This window comes from Galeopterus variegatus, unplaced genomic scaffold, assembly GCF_000696425.1.
Source record: "Galeopterus variegatus unplaced genomic scaffold, G_variegatus-3.0.2 Scaffold953, whole genome shotgun sequence".
Classification (NCBI taxonomy): Eukaryota; Metazoa; Chordata; class Mammalia; order Dermoptera; family Cynocephalidae; genus Galeopterus; species Galeopterus variegatus.
Genome location: NW_007727064.1, coordinates 192,919 through 212,436, shown reverse-complemented (window position 1 = coordinate 212,436; position 19,518 = coordinate 192,919). Strand labels below are relative to the sequence as shown.

The 19,518-nt window shown below is 38.7% G+C and overlaps 1 protein-coding gene across 3 annotated transcripts in view; it reads right to left on the bottom strand.

Moving 5' to 3' along the window:
* Window positions 1–19,518, bottom strand: part of SUMF1 (sulfatase modifying factor 1) — a 93,561-nt gene that overhangs the window by 71,159 nt on the left and 2,884 nt on the right. For all 3 annotated transcript variants that reach the window (XM_008573675.1, XM_008573676.1, XM_008573677.1), the window contains exons 2-3: window positions 11,141–11,314; window positions 7,787–7,861 (exon numbers count right to left, since the gene is read on the bottom strand). In XM_008573675.1, the coding sequence (XP_008571897.1) occupies window positions 7,787–7,861; window positions 11,141–11,314 (249 nt within the window). The remainder of the gene's footprint in view (window positions 1–7,786; window positions 7,862–11,140; window positions 11,315–19,518) is intronic.

Genomic DNA, 19,518 nt, shown 5'->3' with positions numbered 1-19,518 from the left:
GATACTAAGTGCTAAAGCTAGCCTCAACAAATTACAAGGACCAACATCACAAAGGCTACATTCTCCATCTACAGTGCCATCAAGTGAGAAACCAGTACCAAAATGATAACAAGTAAAAATTTATAAACAATGTATGGGTCAATCAAAAAAAGAAATTATAATGGACATTAGAAAATATTTAGCAATAAACAATTACAAAATTACTACAATACTTGTGTAACTAAAGCAGTCACTTAAAAGACTCAAAAAATTTAAATTAAGTATCAAACTTAAGAAGTCAAAAAGAGAGTAGGAAAGACCTTAAGCACCTTCCCAAAATCAGCTAGTAAATGGTAGAGCTCAAATTCAAAACCAAATCTCTCTGATGCAAAGGCTATGATCTTTTCCTTATGGCTCCTCTGAATATACAAGCCCTCATACTCAGACTGAGAAAGAAAAGTCTTGGTGGACATATAAAAAAACTTCTTAAAGCTGAATTGAATTTTTCAAGGAAATGTTGTTTAAACTGATAGAAAGTGAAAGTTCAAACATCTAAAATGATGCTGAGCAATTTATCCATCTTGTATGTGTTTTGAGTTCTTTTACTTTTTGAATATACTGAAACTTGCTTTTCTGAATACTTTCTGGCTTGATGTACACTGTAGTTAACTTTTAGATGTCATCCCAACAATAATCAGAAATAAGTAAATTTCAGCATCCTTGTGCACTCTGTTTTAAACCATTAAATTCACACAAAGATATTTTTACAAGCAAACCCTGAAACCAGATCAATGTTTTACCTTAAAACTTTAGGTATAAAGAAAACTGGCTAAGATGGCAGCAGCATCTACATAGTTTTTGAATCTCTCCAAATCTATGTGTAAAACCAGACAGAGAAACTAGAGAGCAACACCCAAAACCCAAGAACAACATGCACAACAAATCCACGTGACAAGGTATCCTCACCAAAGCCAGAACACAAGCAGGTGATGAAACACTGCCAATAGCCATACAGCATGCATCGCCCCTGTGGCTGGGCAAAGGAGAAAGCAGAAGAAAGCAAGAGGGTATCAGATCTGTAAAAAGGAAAACCCCAAAATAACCAACAGGTATCACTGGAAAGCACAGAGGGACATTTTGAGAATAGCAGCTGAAACTAGAAGGAACTGTGCCCATTCCAATAACGAGCGAGAGTAAAGGGCCCATGATAAAAAAGTCTGAAGGTGCTGGTGCATCCTTGCCCATGAACTCCTGAAACTGACCCGCCAGGTTTCCCATCCAGAATAGAGACCCACACCAAGGAGAAACCTAAGGAGACAAAATCAAACTCCAGAAATAGAGGGAAAGGAGAGAAAAAGAGAAGTGGGGGAGGGAAGAGATACAGGAAATCACAGGAAAGAGGAGGCCATATTTTAAACACTACGTGAGTACAACTGAGAGGAGCTCAATGAATTTACAAACTACTCTGAACCAGGCCTCCTAAAGGTTCAGAAAGAAACTGAGTTCACATAAAAACGAGCAACAGAAAAGACTCAAGGGCCGGCCCGGTGGCGCACTGGATAGTGCGCCGCTTGGGAAGCGCGGCGGCGCTCCCGCCCAAGGGTTCAGATCCCACATACAGACCGGTTCACGCTCACTGGCTGAGCGAGGCGTGGGAGCAACACCAAGGGTTGCGATCCCGTTGCCGGTCCCCGGTCCGGTGCGGGGGCAACACTGAGGGTTGCGATCCGTTGCCGGACACGGAAAAAGACAAAAGACAAAAAAAAAAAAGACTCAAGCTCAAATTCAATCCATAGATACTTTAAGAAAAAAGAGAAGGGGAAGCAGAACATCCTTACAGATAACGAATGCAGACAGGAAGACACGCTCGAAAAAATAACTGGAACATACTGTTTCAAAATGAGGTAAATGACATTAAAGAATGATATGTGAGAAAACTAAAAAAATCAGAATCTGCAAATTCAGATGAGGTACACAAGTCAAGAAACAACTGGAAATTTTTTTAAAAAGTTATTTCAGAAATGAACTCAGATTACTTAAGCGACACAGAATACAAAAAAATTTTTTAATTATAAAAAAGATAAAAATTATTTAAAAGAATATGAAAATTCAGATATATGAAGAGTTCTTGAAGAAGAAAACAAAAAAAGGGCACATAAAAAATACTAAAAACTATAAGAAAATTTTCTTAAAGTTTAAAAAAAAATTCTGAAACTACATATTGAAAAAGCAAACCCTGTACCTAAGGATACTGACCTACAAAGACCAACACCAAGATATATTTTAGTGAAATCAGCCACTGGATACTAAAGGGAAAAAAAATCTTGGGTATTCAGGCAAAAATAGCAAGTAACTTTCAAGGAAAAGAAAATTAGATTATCAGCAGACTCTTCAACACAGTGCTTTATTCCAAAAGAAAACAAAATAAAGTATATAAAATACTCAAGAAAAACAAATGTGAACCAAATATTTCATATCCAGCAAAACTGACTCTAAAATATAAAGAGCACTAACAAACTGTTATCAACATACGAAAATCAGAGAATATTGTCCCCACGGCCACTTCCTGAAGAATCCAGTAGACAAATGAGCTTCATCAATTCAAACGGCTAGAGACACTGAACATGTAGTAACCTGCAGAACTAAGACTAAACGAGAGCTAAAAAGGAGTACTTTCCTTTTTGATATGCTTTTATAATATAGAAATAGAATATGCTTTGATAATATAGAAACAGAACAACTATTTTAAAACTGGGGGAGAAACGGGCCGGCCCGGTGGCGCACTCGGTTGAGTGCAGCACTTAGGAGCGCGGCGGCGCTCCCGCTGAGGGTTCGGATCCCATATAGAGACCGGTCCGCTACTGGGGGAGAAACAGAAAAAGCATATGTGAAAGTTTTTTTTTTTTTTTTTAAACCTATTCTCAGTAACTACACTGGTATTATTATTTGGAGGGTGTTATATATGTAATCTGTGATAAAATAAATGAGTAATTATGGGCTATTGTAATTTGATCATCTCCTGTGTTCTTGAGAACCAGGATTCAGACTGTGGAAGAAAGGAGACAGATGTGATACAGAATGGGTTAAGTTAAAAATCCTCATATGAGGGTCAAGCCCGTGGCACACTCGGGAGAGTGCGGTGCTGGGAGTGCAGCAGCACTCCTGCGGCGGGTTCGGATCCTATATAGGGATGACCGGTGTGCTCGCAGCGCTCACTGGCTGAGCGCGGTGCGGCCAGTCTCAAAAAAAGACAAAAAAAGGGGCCGGCCCGGTGGCGCACTGGATAGTGCGCCGCTTGGGAAGCGCGGCAGTGCTCCTGCCCGAGGGTTCGGATCCCACATACACACCGGTTCCCGCTCACTGGCTGAGCGAGGCGCGGGAGCAACACCGAGGGTTGTGATCCTGTTGCCGGTCCCCAGTCCGGTACGGGGGCAATACTGAGGGTTGCAATCCGTTGCCGGACACGGAAAAAGACAAAAGACAAAAAAAAAAAAAAAAAAAAAATCCTCATATGATAGGCCGGCCCCATGGCTCACTCGGATGAGTGTGGCGCTGGTAGCACCAAGGTCGCAGGTTCAGATCCTATATAGGGATGGCCGGGCATGGCTGGCCATCACTGGCTGAGTGTGGTGCCGACAACACCGAGCCAGGGGTTACAATCCCCTTACCGGTAAAAGAAAAAAAAAATAAAACCTCAGATGGAAATACCAATGTGAACTCACACAGCATTTTATCTTAGCTCTGTCCACTTATGGAGCCTAGAAACAATGACCAACCAAACAGCAATGAGCACACCTATAACCTAGACAGGGTCCTTGAAATACTATTTTTCTACTAAAAGGTACTAGGGCTTCTTAAGGAAATGGCTGATTTCAGGCTGGGGCTGGGGGTGGGAGTGGATCTTGTCATTAGAGAAAACAATGTTGCTATGAAGGACTACTAGGGTCACTTCAGAAGGACTCAGAACAGTTACCTAAGGCTGGGGACAGGAATGGAGAATAACTGCAAATGCGCACAGGATTTCTTTCGGGCTGATGGAAATGTCCTAAAATTAGATTGTGGTGATGGTTGCACAACTCTATAAATATACCAAAAAAACACTGAATCGTACACTTAAAATGGTGAATTTTATGGTATGTAAATTAATCTCAATAAAAAGAGAGACAGAGGGAAAAGAACTCAGAAGAACTTGAAGAGGCACCAATGCCCAAAAACGGAAAAATCTGGCCTCCAAAAAGGGATCATGATCCCAAGTGATTAAAACTGATAAAATATTTAAATCCATGAGTTCATGAACATATTTTTTTTTAAATCTGGTGGTCATACAAATCTACATTTGTGATAAAATTGCACAGAACTAAATAAACACATACACAAATAAGTATATATAAAACAGGTGAAATCAGACAAAGATAAGTGGGTTGTATAAGTTGTCAATTTTCTGGTCATGAAACTGTACTGTAGTTATACAAGATGACACCACTGAAGGAAATAGTGAAGGCTACACAGGATCTGTCTGTATTATTTCTTACTACTGCATGTGAATCTACAATTACCTAACAATCAAGTTTTAGTTTAAAAAAAAGAAATCTAATTGGTCACCTTTGAAGAGTAGTAGGGAACCAATTCATTATCTTCAAAGCTAGTAAAAAATCAAGCATTTATCCTATCTTTCCTGTATAACCTGTACCAATGGTTATAAAAATAGTAGATGGAGAGAACTATCCTTTATGAAATTAATTCCATTAATAAATGAAAAAGAACTATTCGATTATCACCACCTTGCCCCCACCCCCCATGAATTAATAGATTTAGGCACTGAGCATTAACAGCAGCTAACATCAAAAAAAGAGGAAGAAGCACACATTAGGTGCCTCCTGGTGAAAGAGCACAACACTACCTGATGTCCTGCCATAAGGTTCAAACATGAGTCTGATCGGGCTTGAGGATCCAGCTACCGATGTGCAGGAAATGCAGAGGACAGAGAGAACAGGTGAACTGCACCATAAGCTGGCAATCAGCAAAATTCAGACTGTGGGAAAGTCTACAGGCTAAATACCCTGGATTCTTCAATAATGGGTTGTATCAGTTGTCTATTTTGTGAAACTGTATTGTAGTTATACAAGATAGTACCATCAGAGGAAACAGGAAGGCTACACAGGACCTGTCTGTATTATTTCTTACAATCTACAATGTAACTGTAGATTCACATGCAGTGGGGGAACAGGGGAGGAGCACAGCAACAGATGGGAACCCTGTAAGATGAGAAGAGTCTTAAAAGACACAAATTTCCTTTAAATGGGCAAGATTAGACATGGGATGTATACTTGGATGATAATACTATAAAGAAATGCAAGGTAGTATCAACGTTAAAAAGCAGGACAGGATGTCATACAGGGATGAGGCTGCTGGGGTAGGCAGCAAAATCCTAATTCCTGACCTGAGAGATGGTTACTGAAGATAACTCAGTAAGCTGTGCATTTGCGTTGTGTGATTTTCTGTACTATTGTTTTATTTTACAATAAAAAGGTTTTTTTTTAAAAAAGGAAAATTTACATCACTAGTGTAACCTATCATAAATAGAATACAACATTGAAAATAATTACATGAAAATCAACAATATTATTAAATTTTAACTAGCTACTATAGCCTGAGGAAGGTTCCAAGGCCTCTTTTCTGTGTTAAAAAGGAGATTAATTGGGCCGGCCCAGTGGCGCACTTGGTAGAGTGCGGCGCTTGGGAGCGCGGTGGCGCTCCCGCCGAGGGTTCGGATCCCATATAGAGACCGGTCAGCTCACTGGTTGAGCGCGGTGTGGTCGCGACACAGAGGGTTGCGATCCCGTTACCGGTCGTGGTACGGGCGCGACACCGAGGGTTGCAATCCTGTTACCGGTCACGAAAAAAGACCAAAAAAGGAAAAAAAAAAAAAGAGAGAGACTAACAAGTATTGTCAAGTATTAAGAAAATGCTAGCACTCTAATGAGACTTTCTTCTCAACTTAATCCAGTCTTGAAAGACACATGAAAAGGGAAGAACTTTCTCACTATGCAATGCAGGGTGAGCTTATGCTCGTCCATCTACCACCTAAAATCATCTCCTATACCACTTAATGTACCTCATGGACCATCTCACCTCCTATACTTCTAGAAACACAGGGTTAAAAAAAGGTCTGGTGCATGAAGGTAAGTCAGGCCTAAGAGGGAGATATAAAAAACAAAACATTAGTTCTCTCAGATCATCGACAGATTTATCTTATTCGTTCAACCCTTTCTAAACAATCTTAAAAGGTTTGCTTTTCCATTATGAGCATTTAAGCAAGTGACCGACGCTACAATCTGGTGAGAGCCGCTTGTCCTCGTCCTAGTTACGAGCACACACACTTCACTATGTACTTAACAGGGCACCTCCAGAGCTTAGCAATAATCCACCTCTGCCTTCAGGCCTAATGTGCTTGGAGGTTCTCAAGTCACAAGAGGCCCTGTATCTGAAAGTGAAAATTACAAAAATAAGTAACTCATTGAAGTCTGTACCTTAAAACAGCACCACATCCTGAGTTGCTGGTTCATCTACACTAGCCTGAACTGACCTCAAAGCCCTTTTAAAGAAAAAAAAAGTGGGGGAGAAGGATAAACTTGTAATGAACAAAGAAAACTGAAATTCAAATGGAGCTCACTCACATTTTTCAAACATTTATCTAAAAGACATAAAGAAAAGTTGCCTGATTTGCCTCTGAATGATGTGAGAACAAGTTTTGTTTTACCTCTTCTTCCCTCCCACCCCTCGTCCACCCCCACATTTTGTTAGTTAGAAGAGAAAGAAATTGTGGGCCAGGACAGTTTAATTTTCCTGACACTGCTACTCAGAAGAGAGGACAGAGAGACACCAGCACATGAAGATGAAGTTCAGGCAAGAACAGAAGGAGAACTTGTATAAAAAAGGAAGATGAGGGGTGATTCCTCTGTCTTCACTGTATCTTAACCAATCTCCCTCGAGTTGGCTGACCCCCATTTCCTTCCCTCTCACCATCTCCTGCCTCTTCTGCCCTCTCTGCCCTTTGTTTGGTGAACTCTCGACTTCCCAGCTTCCCCTGTTCTCATATTGTCATGAGACACGTGTGCAAACAAACAGACAAGCACACACAAACCTGCTAAAATGTCTGGTACAGGAATCCCAAGTTCCACTCGCCACATCGGTGCTTATGGAAACCTAGTCCACTGTGTCCACAATGTCTGAGAAAAATACATCTAATTCACATTCCCAGGATCCTCTCGACAAGAGAGTGTACACCCTGCGTGTAAGAACCAGTTCCCTGCCTCCGTGTCCTATGAACACTCGGGGCAAAAGGCCCCTTTCTCATGAACACCCCTCCAATCACGTGAATTCATGCATGTTTAAATAGAAAACTCTATCTCCCCAAAGCACCTGAGGAGATCAAGACTTTAAGAACAGAATTTAAAAACATTCACATTTAACCCTCCATTCTAGAAATGGCTATAAGTGAAAGAAACCCAGAAATGTCTAGAGCCCAGCTGAGCTCTACTTAGCAACATGATATGTTGACTCTGGAACACAAGACAGAAGCTCCAGGCAGACCCAACACTTCCACAGGTACCAGCCTGGGCTTGTGCTATTTTCCTCAAGATAAGGTACCCTCGTCTGTGGGCCTGTTATTCTGGGCGAATCTACGGTAGGAGAATGGTTAGACGTTAGGCAGGAGAAGAAGGTGACACTTATAATTTGGATTTTCGCCCAAACCCTTTCTAGTGAGCCATAAAGAAATATGAGAGCCTGTTTAAGCATCACTTACTGCCTGTTGGATATCAGTCTTCACCTGCTCGCTCAACATGCCTTCAAAGACAAAGGAGTCGCCGAACTTCTCAGCCTATGAGAAAGGTAGGAAATAGAAACCCAGAAGAGGTTGTAGTATCGAATTGCACACGTGCCGTTTTCTTTGCACACTACTAAAGTCCAAACGAACTTGGGTTTTTCACAGGACTTCCCAGAGGACTCAGAAATGATTTTAAAGCATCTGGCTTCCTCTTAAACAGGTTATTATCACTACAGAGACCATTTTCATTTATGACTAGTTTAGCTGGTAAGAAGGCAGACTAGAAAAGATTAGCTTTTGAGAATGTGACTGTTCTTGCTGAAGCAAACACATTTCCCCAAGTATTATAAATGCCTTTGGAAAATAACACTATTCTATACACATGAGATTACATAATCAAGCTTTGTCCTTTGTTATGCTCTTGGAATCTAGGCAAAAGAATTAAATGGCACTGTTTGCTGATACACTGACATATTCTAGTTACACTAAGATGTTAAATGTGTTTATAAGTCTCAAGTGACCAATTCGAGCACCAGTTGGAAATCTATATTTTAATGATTTTATTCAACATTAGTGTCTCAAGTCCTTATCTACCTGGTTCTCTTCATCACATGTGACTCTGCTCAGAAAATGGGCTCCTCTGTCCCTGGGTATCCACAACTCTACTCCTCTAGTTTTCCTCCTATATTTCTGACTGTTCTTACTCATCTGCTGAAATACATGGGCTCTTCTCCGAGCCCCTAAAAGACCCCAGAGCTCTGCCCTTGGCTCTCTGCACTTCTTATACTACTTCAGCGGCTCTCAGGCTTTATGCAGTTGAAATTATGTGACCAGCTTGTTAAAACTGCAGATTGCTGGGCTGACCGGTTAGCTTAGTTGTTTACAGAGCAGCCATATAACCCCAAGGTCATGGGTTTGGATCCCCATACTGGCCAGCTGCAAAAACAAAAAAATTAAAATAAAATAAATAAATAAAACTGCAGATTGCTACTCCTCAACCCTGGAGATTCTGACTCTGGGAGTGTGGGGTGAGACCAAAAAATCTGCATGTGTGAACAACACAGCCAGTGGTTCTAATAGAATTGGTTCAACAGATCCACTCTGAGATACACTGATCGACTGCTAGACAATCTCTTTCAATCTCATCACTTTAACCATGACCAGTACTTTGAATGACTCTCAAATCTCTATCTCCAGTTCTGTCCTGTCCTCACTAGATGAAATTAACTGCATACTGGATCCTTATATTTCAGACCTTACAAATGCCTCAAATTCCTTTCCCTGGATGGAGCTTATCATCTTTTCTTCACCCCTGATCTCCTTCCTGTATTCCCTTGTGACATCACCATACCTAAGTACCTATGCCATTTACTTATTCAACAAACATGTACCAAACACTTACCATGTGCCCAGTTTGGGGCTAAATGAGGGAATACAAGGTCAATATTAGATAGACATGGTCCCTGTCCTTACAGTGCCTAAGTGTGGGTGCACAGACAAAAATTGAGGCAAACAAAGAAAGGAAGAAAATAATTATAACTTCACTTAACCCCGTAAGCTAAAAAGTATCAGGAAGTCTCCTTTGAAAGAGTGAGCAGAGGAAGCCTCATTGAGAAAGTGGCATTTAAGCAGAGACGACTCAAAAGTGAGATGGGGTCAGCCATGCAAAAGGGGGACAGGTAAGGGGGATATGAATTTCAAGAAGAGGGAAAATATGGGCTAAGCTCCCAACATGGGAAACAATGTCGAGTTTTCAAGGAATAAAAACGAGACCAGCAGGGCTAGAGATGAATAGCAAGGGGAGTGTAATGTAAAATGAAGTCAGAGAGACAAAAAAGAAACCAGTAAAGTGCCACAGAAATATGAAACATTTCATGGGATGGGATTCTTAACCCTTTTTGTGCCCTACAATCCCTTTGGCAGCATGGTGAAGCTTAAGGACCTCCTTCTCAGAATAAAATGTTTAAATGCATAAAATAAAATCAACAGGATTACTAAGAAAACTAGCTATATCAAAATAATAACAAAACAAATTTGTGCTATAGTAATATATATGCTCTTTAATAATGTGTTAAATAAGATTTAGGGGCAGGTCTCATAATTATATTTCAAAGTGGGAGTGAATGCAAACAATATTTCAAGATATCTCCAACAACAATAATGCAATAAAAAATGTCTGTGATTTCTACTGGTAACAAAGTCATAGGTACTGCTACTCCCACTATGGTTTGTTGTCTGCATCATAATAGAAGAAAATGCAAAATTTCAGTTAGAAGGTAGTAAATATTCAGATGTAATTTTTCCCCATCCATCTTCCCGAATGCCCTAAATTCTGCTTATTCCATCTAATCTTCATGGAGAACCCTGGACTAAGGGAAGCCTTCCCTTAGAAGTCTTCTAAATTAAATAGTCTACCGAGAAACTTGATCTGAGAATGTCCTTATGAAACAAAAAGAACTTTTGCTTACTACAAATATGTACAAAAAAAGATTTACAAACACTTTTGTATATTTTAGAAAACTCCAAAGAAAAGTGATAATGCAAAACCAAATTTGAATGTTGTTTTGCTTTCAGCATTCATTCTCAAATTATATTTTTAACAACAACAAAAAAAGATGTTAGGGGCCTAAAAAAAGAATAGAAACTCCACAAGCTGCAGACAAGGGTAAAGTTTTTTGATGAGAGAAAATGGGAAGTATACAAAACAAGTATATTTCAGACACTCACAGAAACGTTCATAAACTAGAGAACCTTCCTCTTCCTATTCCTATTTAGGACAAACACCCACTTTCAGAACCTTACTTTGTGATTCACTGACCACAGGATAATGCCTGCAACCGCCACAGGAGAGCTTGCGAGCCAGCAAGGCGTTGGAACAAAGCCACAAAAACGAGAAGCTGCACTCTGCATCTATCACTTCTAAGAGACACAGCACTTCTGAAACATGCAACTACAACTTATTGAAAAGGATAAGTGGCCTTGCTTTACATGCCATCTGTTATCTCAAAAAGCCTCCATGGGCCATGGCCATCTCTGGTGTATTAAAGCAATACAGCACAATGGTTAAGCACACAGGTTCTGGGGTCACCCTGGCCAGGCTTGAATCCCAGCTCCACCACTGACTAGCTGTGCGACTTTTCTACTCCTCAGTTTGCTACCTGAAAAATAATATGCCTCATGGACTTGCTGTGAGAAATTAAATAAAATATATATAAAGTGCTTAGCACAGTGCTGAGCCCATAGTAAAAACGGTCAGTCAACATGAGTTACTATAAGAGCATTCTTAAAAGTTCTGAAAAAGAACAAGTCTCCCTCTATCCCCAACCCTATTACCTCTGTCAAATAGCCAGTTGAGTTCACAAACTTCTCAAATTCAGCATTACTGACTTCATAGGCATCCATGTAAAAGGCATCAATAGCAACTCTCCTCGCAGGTGCTTCTCCATCCTGTTTTATCTGAGGATCATCTGTGCCCATTATAAACACTCCAGCAGGGATGGGAACCATCTGCAGTGAAAGGCAAAACATAGGAAGTCATGCATCATGGCTAAAGTGTACCTGTGTAAGGTGTGAAGTTCCTAGCACACAGTTATCACCCAATAGTCCGTAAAACCCCACAACAGAAAAAAACTGTAAAATTAGTAAAATCACTCCATATTCCAAGGCAGGTGAATCACTAGTCACAAACAGAAGTGAAAATTCTCTAGGAATGTAATCTCTTTAGTCAAAACTCCATGATACAAATTTGTAAATGCGATGGAAACAGATCTGGAATAACAGACACCCAAGCTGCTAACGGTTGGAGTGCAGAGGCAGGGAGAACATCCCACTGCTTTCTTTATACATTTTTTCCTCTTTAACATACTCTTGTTTCTTTTGAATTATTTTTAAAAGCAAATATAAAAATTTCATACACAATATCTTTAAATACCCACTGCATGAATTTTGGCTACCAATGACAATGGAAAAGACTAAAATCACTGAAATAGAAAATCTGAAAAGTTTACTAAGGGACTATGTCTTGCATAATTCCTTACTAAAACCCTAACTGCAATTACATTGTTCCTAATTGCCTTCACACTTGAACTCTAAACTCCAAGAGGGCAGCGCCTGGGGCTGTCTTGTTCACAACTGTATTCCCAACACTGAGAACAGGGTCTGAAGCTCACACTGAAATTTTTCAGTTGAAAACTGCAGGCCCATACTCAACACTGTGAGTAATTAGGGAAATGTAAATCAAAACTACAATGAGATTAAACCTCACACCATTAGCATGCCTATAACAAAAAACACAGATAATAACAAGTGTTGATGAGGATGTGGGGAAATTGGAATCCTCATATGTCGCTGGTGGGAACGTAAAATGGTGCAGCCAATCTGGAAAAATCTATCGGTTCAACAAGAAGCTAAACAAAGAGGGACCATAGGATCCTGCAATTCCACTCCTAGGTATAAAACCAAGAGAAATAAAAATATATGTCCCTGCAAACACTTGTATGCAAACGTTCACAGCAGCATTATTCATAATAGCTAAAATGTGGAAACAACCTAAACGTCCATCAACTGATGAGCAGATAAACAATATGTGGTGTTCTGGAATTAGACAGTGATGGTGATTATGATATCTCATGTCTACACTAACCCCTGACTTGTATACTTTAAAAGAGTGAATTGTATGGTATGTAAATTATACAACAATTAAAACAAAAAACACAGGCTCTCGATCATGCCATCTCTCAGAAATACACGCTTTGCAGACACAAATGTCTTACTTTCAAATCATGAGAATGAAAAGTCAATTTGTAGACTTCTCAGCAGCTTAGGAATTTGCAGGAAGAGCATTTGACAAAGTTTGACATCCTTTCATGATAAAAATTCTCAACAAATTAGGTTTAAAATAAATGTACCTCAACACAATAAAGGTCATATATGAAAAGCCCACAGCTAACATCATACTCAACAGTGAAAAGCTGAAAGATAACAAGGATGCCCACTCTCATAACTTCTATTCAACATAGTACTGAAAGTATTAGCCAGAGCAATTAAGAAAGAAAAAGAAATAAAAAGACATCCAAACAGAAAAGGAAGAAGTAAAATGGCCTTTGCTGACATAATCATATATAGAGAAGACCCTAAAGAATCCACCAAAAAACTATTAGAACTGGTATTGATAAATAAATTCAGTAACATTGCAGAACACAAAAATCAACATGCAAAAATCAGTAGCCTTTGTTTACACTAACAACAAACTATCTGAAAAAGAAATTAAGAAATAAATCCCATTCATAATAGCATCAAAAAAAAATACTTAGGAATAAATTTAACCAAGGAGTTGAAAGATCTGTATACTTAAAACTATAACATGCTGATGAAAGAAACAGTAGACAATACAAGGGCTGGCCAGTTAGCTCAGTTGGTTAGAGCATGGTGCTGATAACATCAAGGTCCAGGGTTCAGTCCCTATACTGGCCAGCCAATAACAACAACAAAAAGAAACAAATAGACAACATAAATAAATGGAAAGGTATCCCATGTTCGTAGACTGGAAGATTAAATGTTAAAATGTCCCTACTACCCCAAACAATCTATAGATTCGATGCAATCCCTATCAAAATGCCAATGTCATTTTTTCACAGAATTAGAAAAAATAATCCAAAAATTCATAAGGAACCAGAAAAGACCCTGAATAGCCAAAGCAATCTTGAGCAAAAAAAAAAGCTGAAGGTATTACACCACCTGACTTCAAAATATACTACAAACCTATAGTAATCAAAACAGCATGGTATTGAAATAAAAAAAGACACTCCAACCAGCAGAATAGGATAGAAGCCCAGAAATAAACCCACGCATTTCCCATCAATTGATTTTTGACAAAGGTACCAAGAACACACAATGGAGAAAGAATAGTCTTTTCAATAAATGTGTTAGGACAACTGAATATCCACATGCAGAAGAGTAAAATTGGACCATTATCTACCAAAATGTACAAAATCAACTCAAAATGGATGAAAAACCTAAATGTAAGATCTGAAATTGTAAATCTACTAGAAGAAAACACTGGGGAAATGCTCCATGACACTGGCTTGGGAAAAGATGTCTTGGATGTGGCCCCAAAAGCACAGGCAACAAAAGCAAAAATAAACAAATGAGATTACACTAAACTAAAACACTTCTGCACAGCAAACAATAGAGTGAAGAGATAACCATGGATTGGGAGAAAATATTTGCAAACCATACATCTGATAAAAGATTAATATCCAGAATATATAAGGAACTCAAACAAACTAATAGCAAGAAAACAAAGAACGTGATTAAAAAATGGGCAAAGGACCTGAAAAGACATTTCTCAAAAGAAGACATACAGTGGCCAACAAATATATGAAAAAAATGTTCATTATCAGTAATCATCGGGGAAATGCAAGTTAAAACCACAACGAGATATCACTTTATACCTGTTAGAATGGCTATTACCAAAAAGATGATAGATAAGTGTTGGGAAGGGTATCAAGAAAAGAGAACCCTTGTGCACTGTTGGTGGGAATGTGAAGTAACACAGACATTATGGAAAAGAATATGGAGTCTCCTCAGAAAACTAAAAGTAGAATTACCATATGATCCAGCTATCCCACTTGTGGATATATATCCAAAGGAAATGAAATCACTATGCTGAAGAGATATCTGCACTCCCATGTTCACTGACAAGAGCTAAGATATGGAAGCAACCTAGGTACCCATCATCTGATGAATGGATAAAGAAAATGTGGTATTATAAAATAGTATTCACAATAGAATACTATTCAGCTTTTAAAAAGGAAATTCTGTCATTTGCAGCAACACGGATAAACCTGGAGGACATTATGCTAAGTGAAATAAACTAGGCACAGAAAGACAAATACCACACGATCTCACTTATATGTGGAATCTAAAAAAGTTGAACACATAAAAAGTAGAGAGTAGAATGGTGGTTACCAGAGGCCAGGGACAGGGGTGAATGGGTAAAGGAGTGATGGTTGATCAAAGGGTACAAAATTTCAGTTAGGAGGAATAAATTTTAGTAAACTACTGCATAGAGTGGTGACTACAATAAGTAACAACGCATTGCATATTTCAACATTACTAAAGGAGTAGATTTTAAATGTTTTCACCACAAAAAAATAAGTATGTGAGCTGATAGATTTGTTAATTAGCTTGATTTAACCATTCCATAATGTAAACATACATGAAAATATCACTGTACCCCATGAATATATTATTTGTTAATTAAAAATAAAAATTTAAAAATAAATTATGTTGGCAAAGATGTACAGAAAAGGTAACACATACACACTGTTGGTGGGAGTGTAAACTAGCACAGCCATCATGGAAAACAGCATGGAAGTTCCTAAAAAAATTAAAAACATAACTATCATAAGATCCAGTAATCCCATTACTGGGTATGTACCCAAAGGAAATGAAGTCAGTATGGCGAAGAAATATCTGCAGGCCCATGTTCATTGCAGCACAATTTACAATAGCCAAGATATGGAATCAACCTAAGTGTCGAACAAAAGATGAATGGATTTTTAGAGTATAGTATATCTACACAATGGAATACAATTCAGCCACAACAAAGAATGAAATCCTGTCATTTGCAGCAACATGAATGGAGTTGGAGGTCATTATGTTAAGTGAGGTAAGCCAGGCACAGAAACACAAATACCATACGACCTCACTCAGATGCAGAATCTAAAAAAAAAAAAAAAAGAAGAGAGAGAAAAAAGCTTTTAATACATTGATGTGTTAAGATCTCACCAAGATAAAAAGGAACGTGAACAAAGCAAGATCCGTAACAGTAGAAATAGCGTGCTGTCATTTGTGTGAAAAAACTGAGGTTGAGCAGGACCACAAATTCACTTACTTTTGTATTTGCTTATATTTGCAGAACATAGCTCTGAGAAAATATAGAAGAAATGCATGTAGTGGTTATCTGAGAGGAAGTTTATTAGGTAAGTGGAAAGTTTTTCACTACACACATTTCTATACTATTTTTAAAATTTTTGAACCATTTAAATATACCATTTATTAAAGAAAAGAAAATAAAGTGTTAATCTGATCATACCACTTTCCTACTTAAATTCTTCAGGAATTCCCATCACCTTTCAGGGTAAAATATCTAAACACAAAAGCCTAATCTCTCACGATCTCTCTTAAACTGTTCTGTATCTGCACATTCATAAGCCACATTGTCTCTCTGTAAATGAAGTCATTGTTCAAGGGTCATCTCCTCCAGGAAGCTTTCCCTGCCTGCACATCCCTCCCCTGACTGGGTCATGTGTCCCTCATTTGTGTTCCTCTGATTAATACCTCTATCTATCCTAACAACTGATACACACATAGTATCTGAATTACGTGTTTCCATCTTCCCTAGATCCCAAGCTCCTTGGGGACCAGAAATAAATTTATTTCTATATCCCCAGTGCCTAGCATGGTCCATGGTCCACGGTAAACACTCAGAAAATCTTTCCTGACTGAATAAGACCAAGAATATAATAAGGAATTCATAATTTGAATCGTACATAATTTTAATTATAAAGATTCTATTTAATTTACAACAGTCCCGGACACAAATAACATGTGTGTATTGCAGTGAAACCTGTCTAATAGGCTCAGTTCAAGGACTGACTAGGTTTATGCATTATTCTCACTATTCTGTAAGTGTCTAAGACACAATATTCCCCAGGCCTAGAAGAGAAGTTAGAATTCTAAGCAGCTCTACAAAGAAGTATAAAAATGATGACTTCAGATAAAAGTTTCAAGAACAGTCTTAAAATAATTATAAAAGGGATCTAATAAAATATTTCATAAAGGACTTAAAGAAAAAAAAGTTTTCACACAGCAAACAAGTAGGTCTTGCTATAAGAAGAGTTGTTCATCCTTCAGCTCAAAGACAGGCCCACAGGAAGCTGTACCCATTGTACCTAACGAATTTTTACAATTACCTAATTTTTTTCATCCTCTTCTCCCTCAAGGTGAGTACCAACAATGCTAATACAATCACGACTTCCAGTGTGGACACCTGGCCTAGTTTTTATCTTCACTTAATAACCATCAGAGAGCCAGCACTGAAAAAGTCAAGTTTCCATTCTGGAGGCTATAGATAAAAATAGTCTGCAATGCTCTGAGCAGATCATAGTTTCTAATTCACACTAATGAAGTGAAGTTTTCTATCCTACAAATGTAAAATGCCATTCCAGTGAAATCCAAAGCACCAGGTATCTCACTCAGTAGGACTCCAAGCCAAATAAAAAGAAGCATTTGTACCAAGTCTTCATTGAAGGTTCCGATGCAAACAATCCACTCCTCCTGGAGTCTGAATACAAGTTAAAAACCCCATCCATCACACCACAGCTTCTGCCACTGCCACTCAAGCCAGATGCATAAGTGAAGTCAAAAATGACTCAATTACTCATTAGAATGGAACTATATTTGAGTTACACACTCAGGCCAAGTGCAGTGAGCATCTGCTATTTTGGTCCACCCAGCACCCATTCCCCCTACTTCTTAAAACAACATCTAAAGTCCCTTTCAAAACCACTTCTTGAACTCTCCAGGTGGCCCAGGTGGAGCTGGATGACTCTACTTCACCTCCCATGCCTCAGTCCTGGCCAATCATGGCAATCTTTTGACCACAGAAATAAGGGACAGACCCATGTTCAAATCCAAGTTCATCTCAGAATTTTTGCTGGTGCTACCTGGAAAAAGGCACTTTTTCTTTTCTAGGTATTTTATCAGTAGGAGACTAGACATTACCTAACAATGGGGCCAGAGAAGAAAGAAGAACCAAGACAGCCAAAGAGAGAGGCCTGGAGATGCTGTTGCCTGAGGCCCTGGATCCAGCTACATCTGGGGCCATATCTACTCTTGAACTTCCCAACTATGAGACCCCATAAGTGTCCCCTCCCACACTTTTTCCTGCTTAAGTCAGTTCTAATTGTCTTTTTTCCCCCACTCACTACTGTAAGATCTTTGTCTTGTACACAAAAATGAAATAAGCTCATACGTGACTCTTCTGTGTAGCTCTTCTCCCTTGTTCTTTCCACTCCTCACACCTAACATAAAAAGAGAAAGTCTCTGGAGAAAGCCAGGTGACTAAGAAGAGAAATATGCTCTCCCGTTTTGTCCACAAACTGCTGCCTTATCTGTCTATTCAGGGCTTATCTATCTATACTGCCGCCACAGACATTAATCATAGATAGAATGACATTCAGAGTTCCTTCCAGTCCGGAAATTTGTGATTTTATTAAGCCTAAATTGCTTCACCTGTAAACTGGGAGATAACGTATCTCACAGGATTCTTGGGAGGATGAATACAGAAAAAAAAAATTTCAGAAAGTTTTCTCTAAATAGTATATCTGACATCCTTTATTCCCAAGGCAGTTTCTCGAAGTTGTATCCACCAAAAAAGGCAATAGATTATTCAAGAATTGCTACAGAATGCCTAAAATGTGTAAGGCACTTGTGAGGTATAGAGATTACAACAGGTTTAAAAATGCTTCCAATGTAGAATGGAATATCAGACGACTGCACAAATAACACCACATTAAAGAAAATATACAAGTAGCCATCAGACAACAAAAAATGCTACAGGGATTCAGATAGAAAACTACTTCCTGGAGGAAAGGTTTCATAGAAGAGATGGCATTCAACTATGACTTGATGCCCCAGAAAGCATTACCCAAGCAGAAACATCCTCAAACAGGAAATCAAGACTGACTTTACCTGCACATACAGACAGGCCACATACAATTTTAGAATCCTATGCTCCTAAATGCCTTTTCAAACAACTCTTCTAAAAAATACATTGAGATTAAAACATATTGTTACCTTGTTACAGGATAATAAACTGTGTAGAAAATTGTTAGTATAATTTTCTCAGTAAGAATTGTGTATTTCTTAACAAGAAAGAATTTAAGTCAAATTTTAATACATATATATTATTTCCTAGATGATTCCTATTGCCATAACTTTCCAGTGAAACTGTAAATTCCCTGAGGATAAGGCCCAGTGCTGTTTACTTCTTTGAGCACTTTATGCCAAGTGCCCCTTAAATGAATTAAAATACAAAAAAAGACTCACACCTAAAAAATGTTACATTAAAAAGTGTGAAAAATATCACTCCCAGAAAACCTTACGTAACTTACATTTCCCAGAATACGTCATACACTTCCACAATGTGCCATAGGCCGATGCTATTCTCCTTGGACTATCCTTCAATCTAACCTCCAAGGCCTAGCCCAAATGTGACCTTTTCTTTGAGGCCCTCTTGACATGTCCAGGAAGAATGAATTCTTCTGCTCCAAGTACTCTGTACATATTCCTCCTATAGTATTATCACTACAGAAAAATGATGCTTACATGTGAGTGAGTGTGTGTGTGTGTGTGTGTGTGTGTGTGTGTGTGTTTGTGAGAGAGAGAGAGAAATAACCTATAGGAGTGTAAATGCCGTGAGGGTAGAGCCTAGGTTTTTTTCTTTTCTATATGCCCAGCACATACAATAGAGTCTCACATGTGTGCCAAATAAACACTGTTGAATTAAACCAAATAAACAGAAAACAAAGAGAAAAAAAAAAAGTAGAACTACCACTGTGACCATTTACTTCTCCTGCAATATTAGACATCCTGAATTTAGAATAATGGCTAAGGGTCAGAATTAGACCAAGGTCATCTGCACA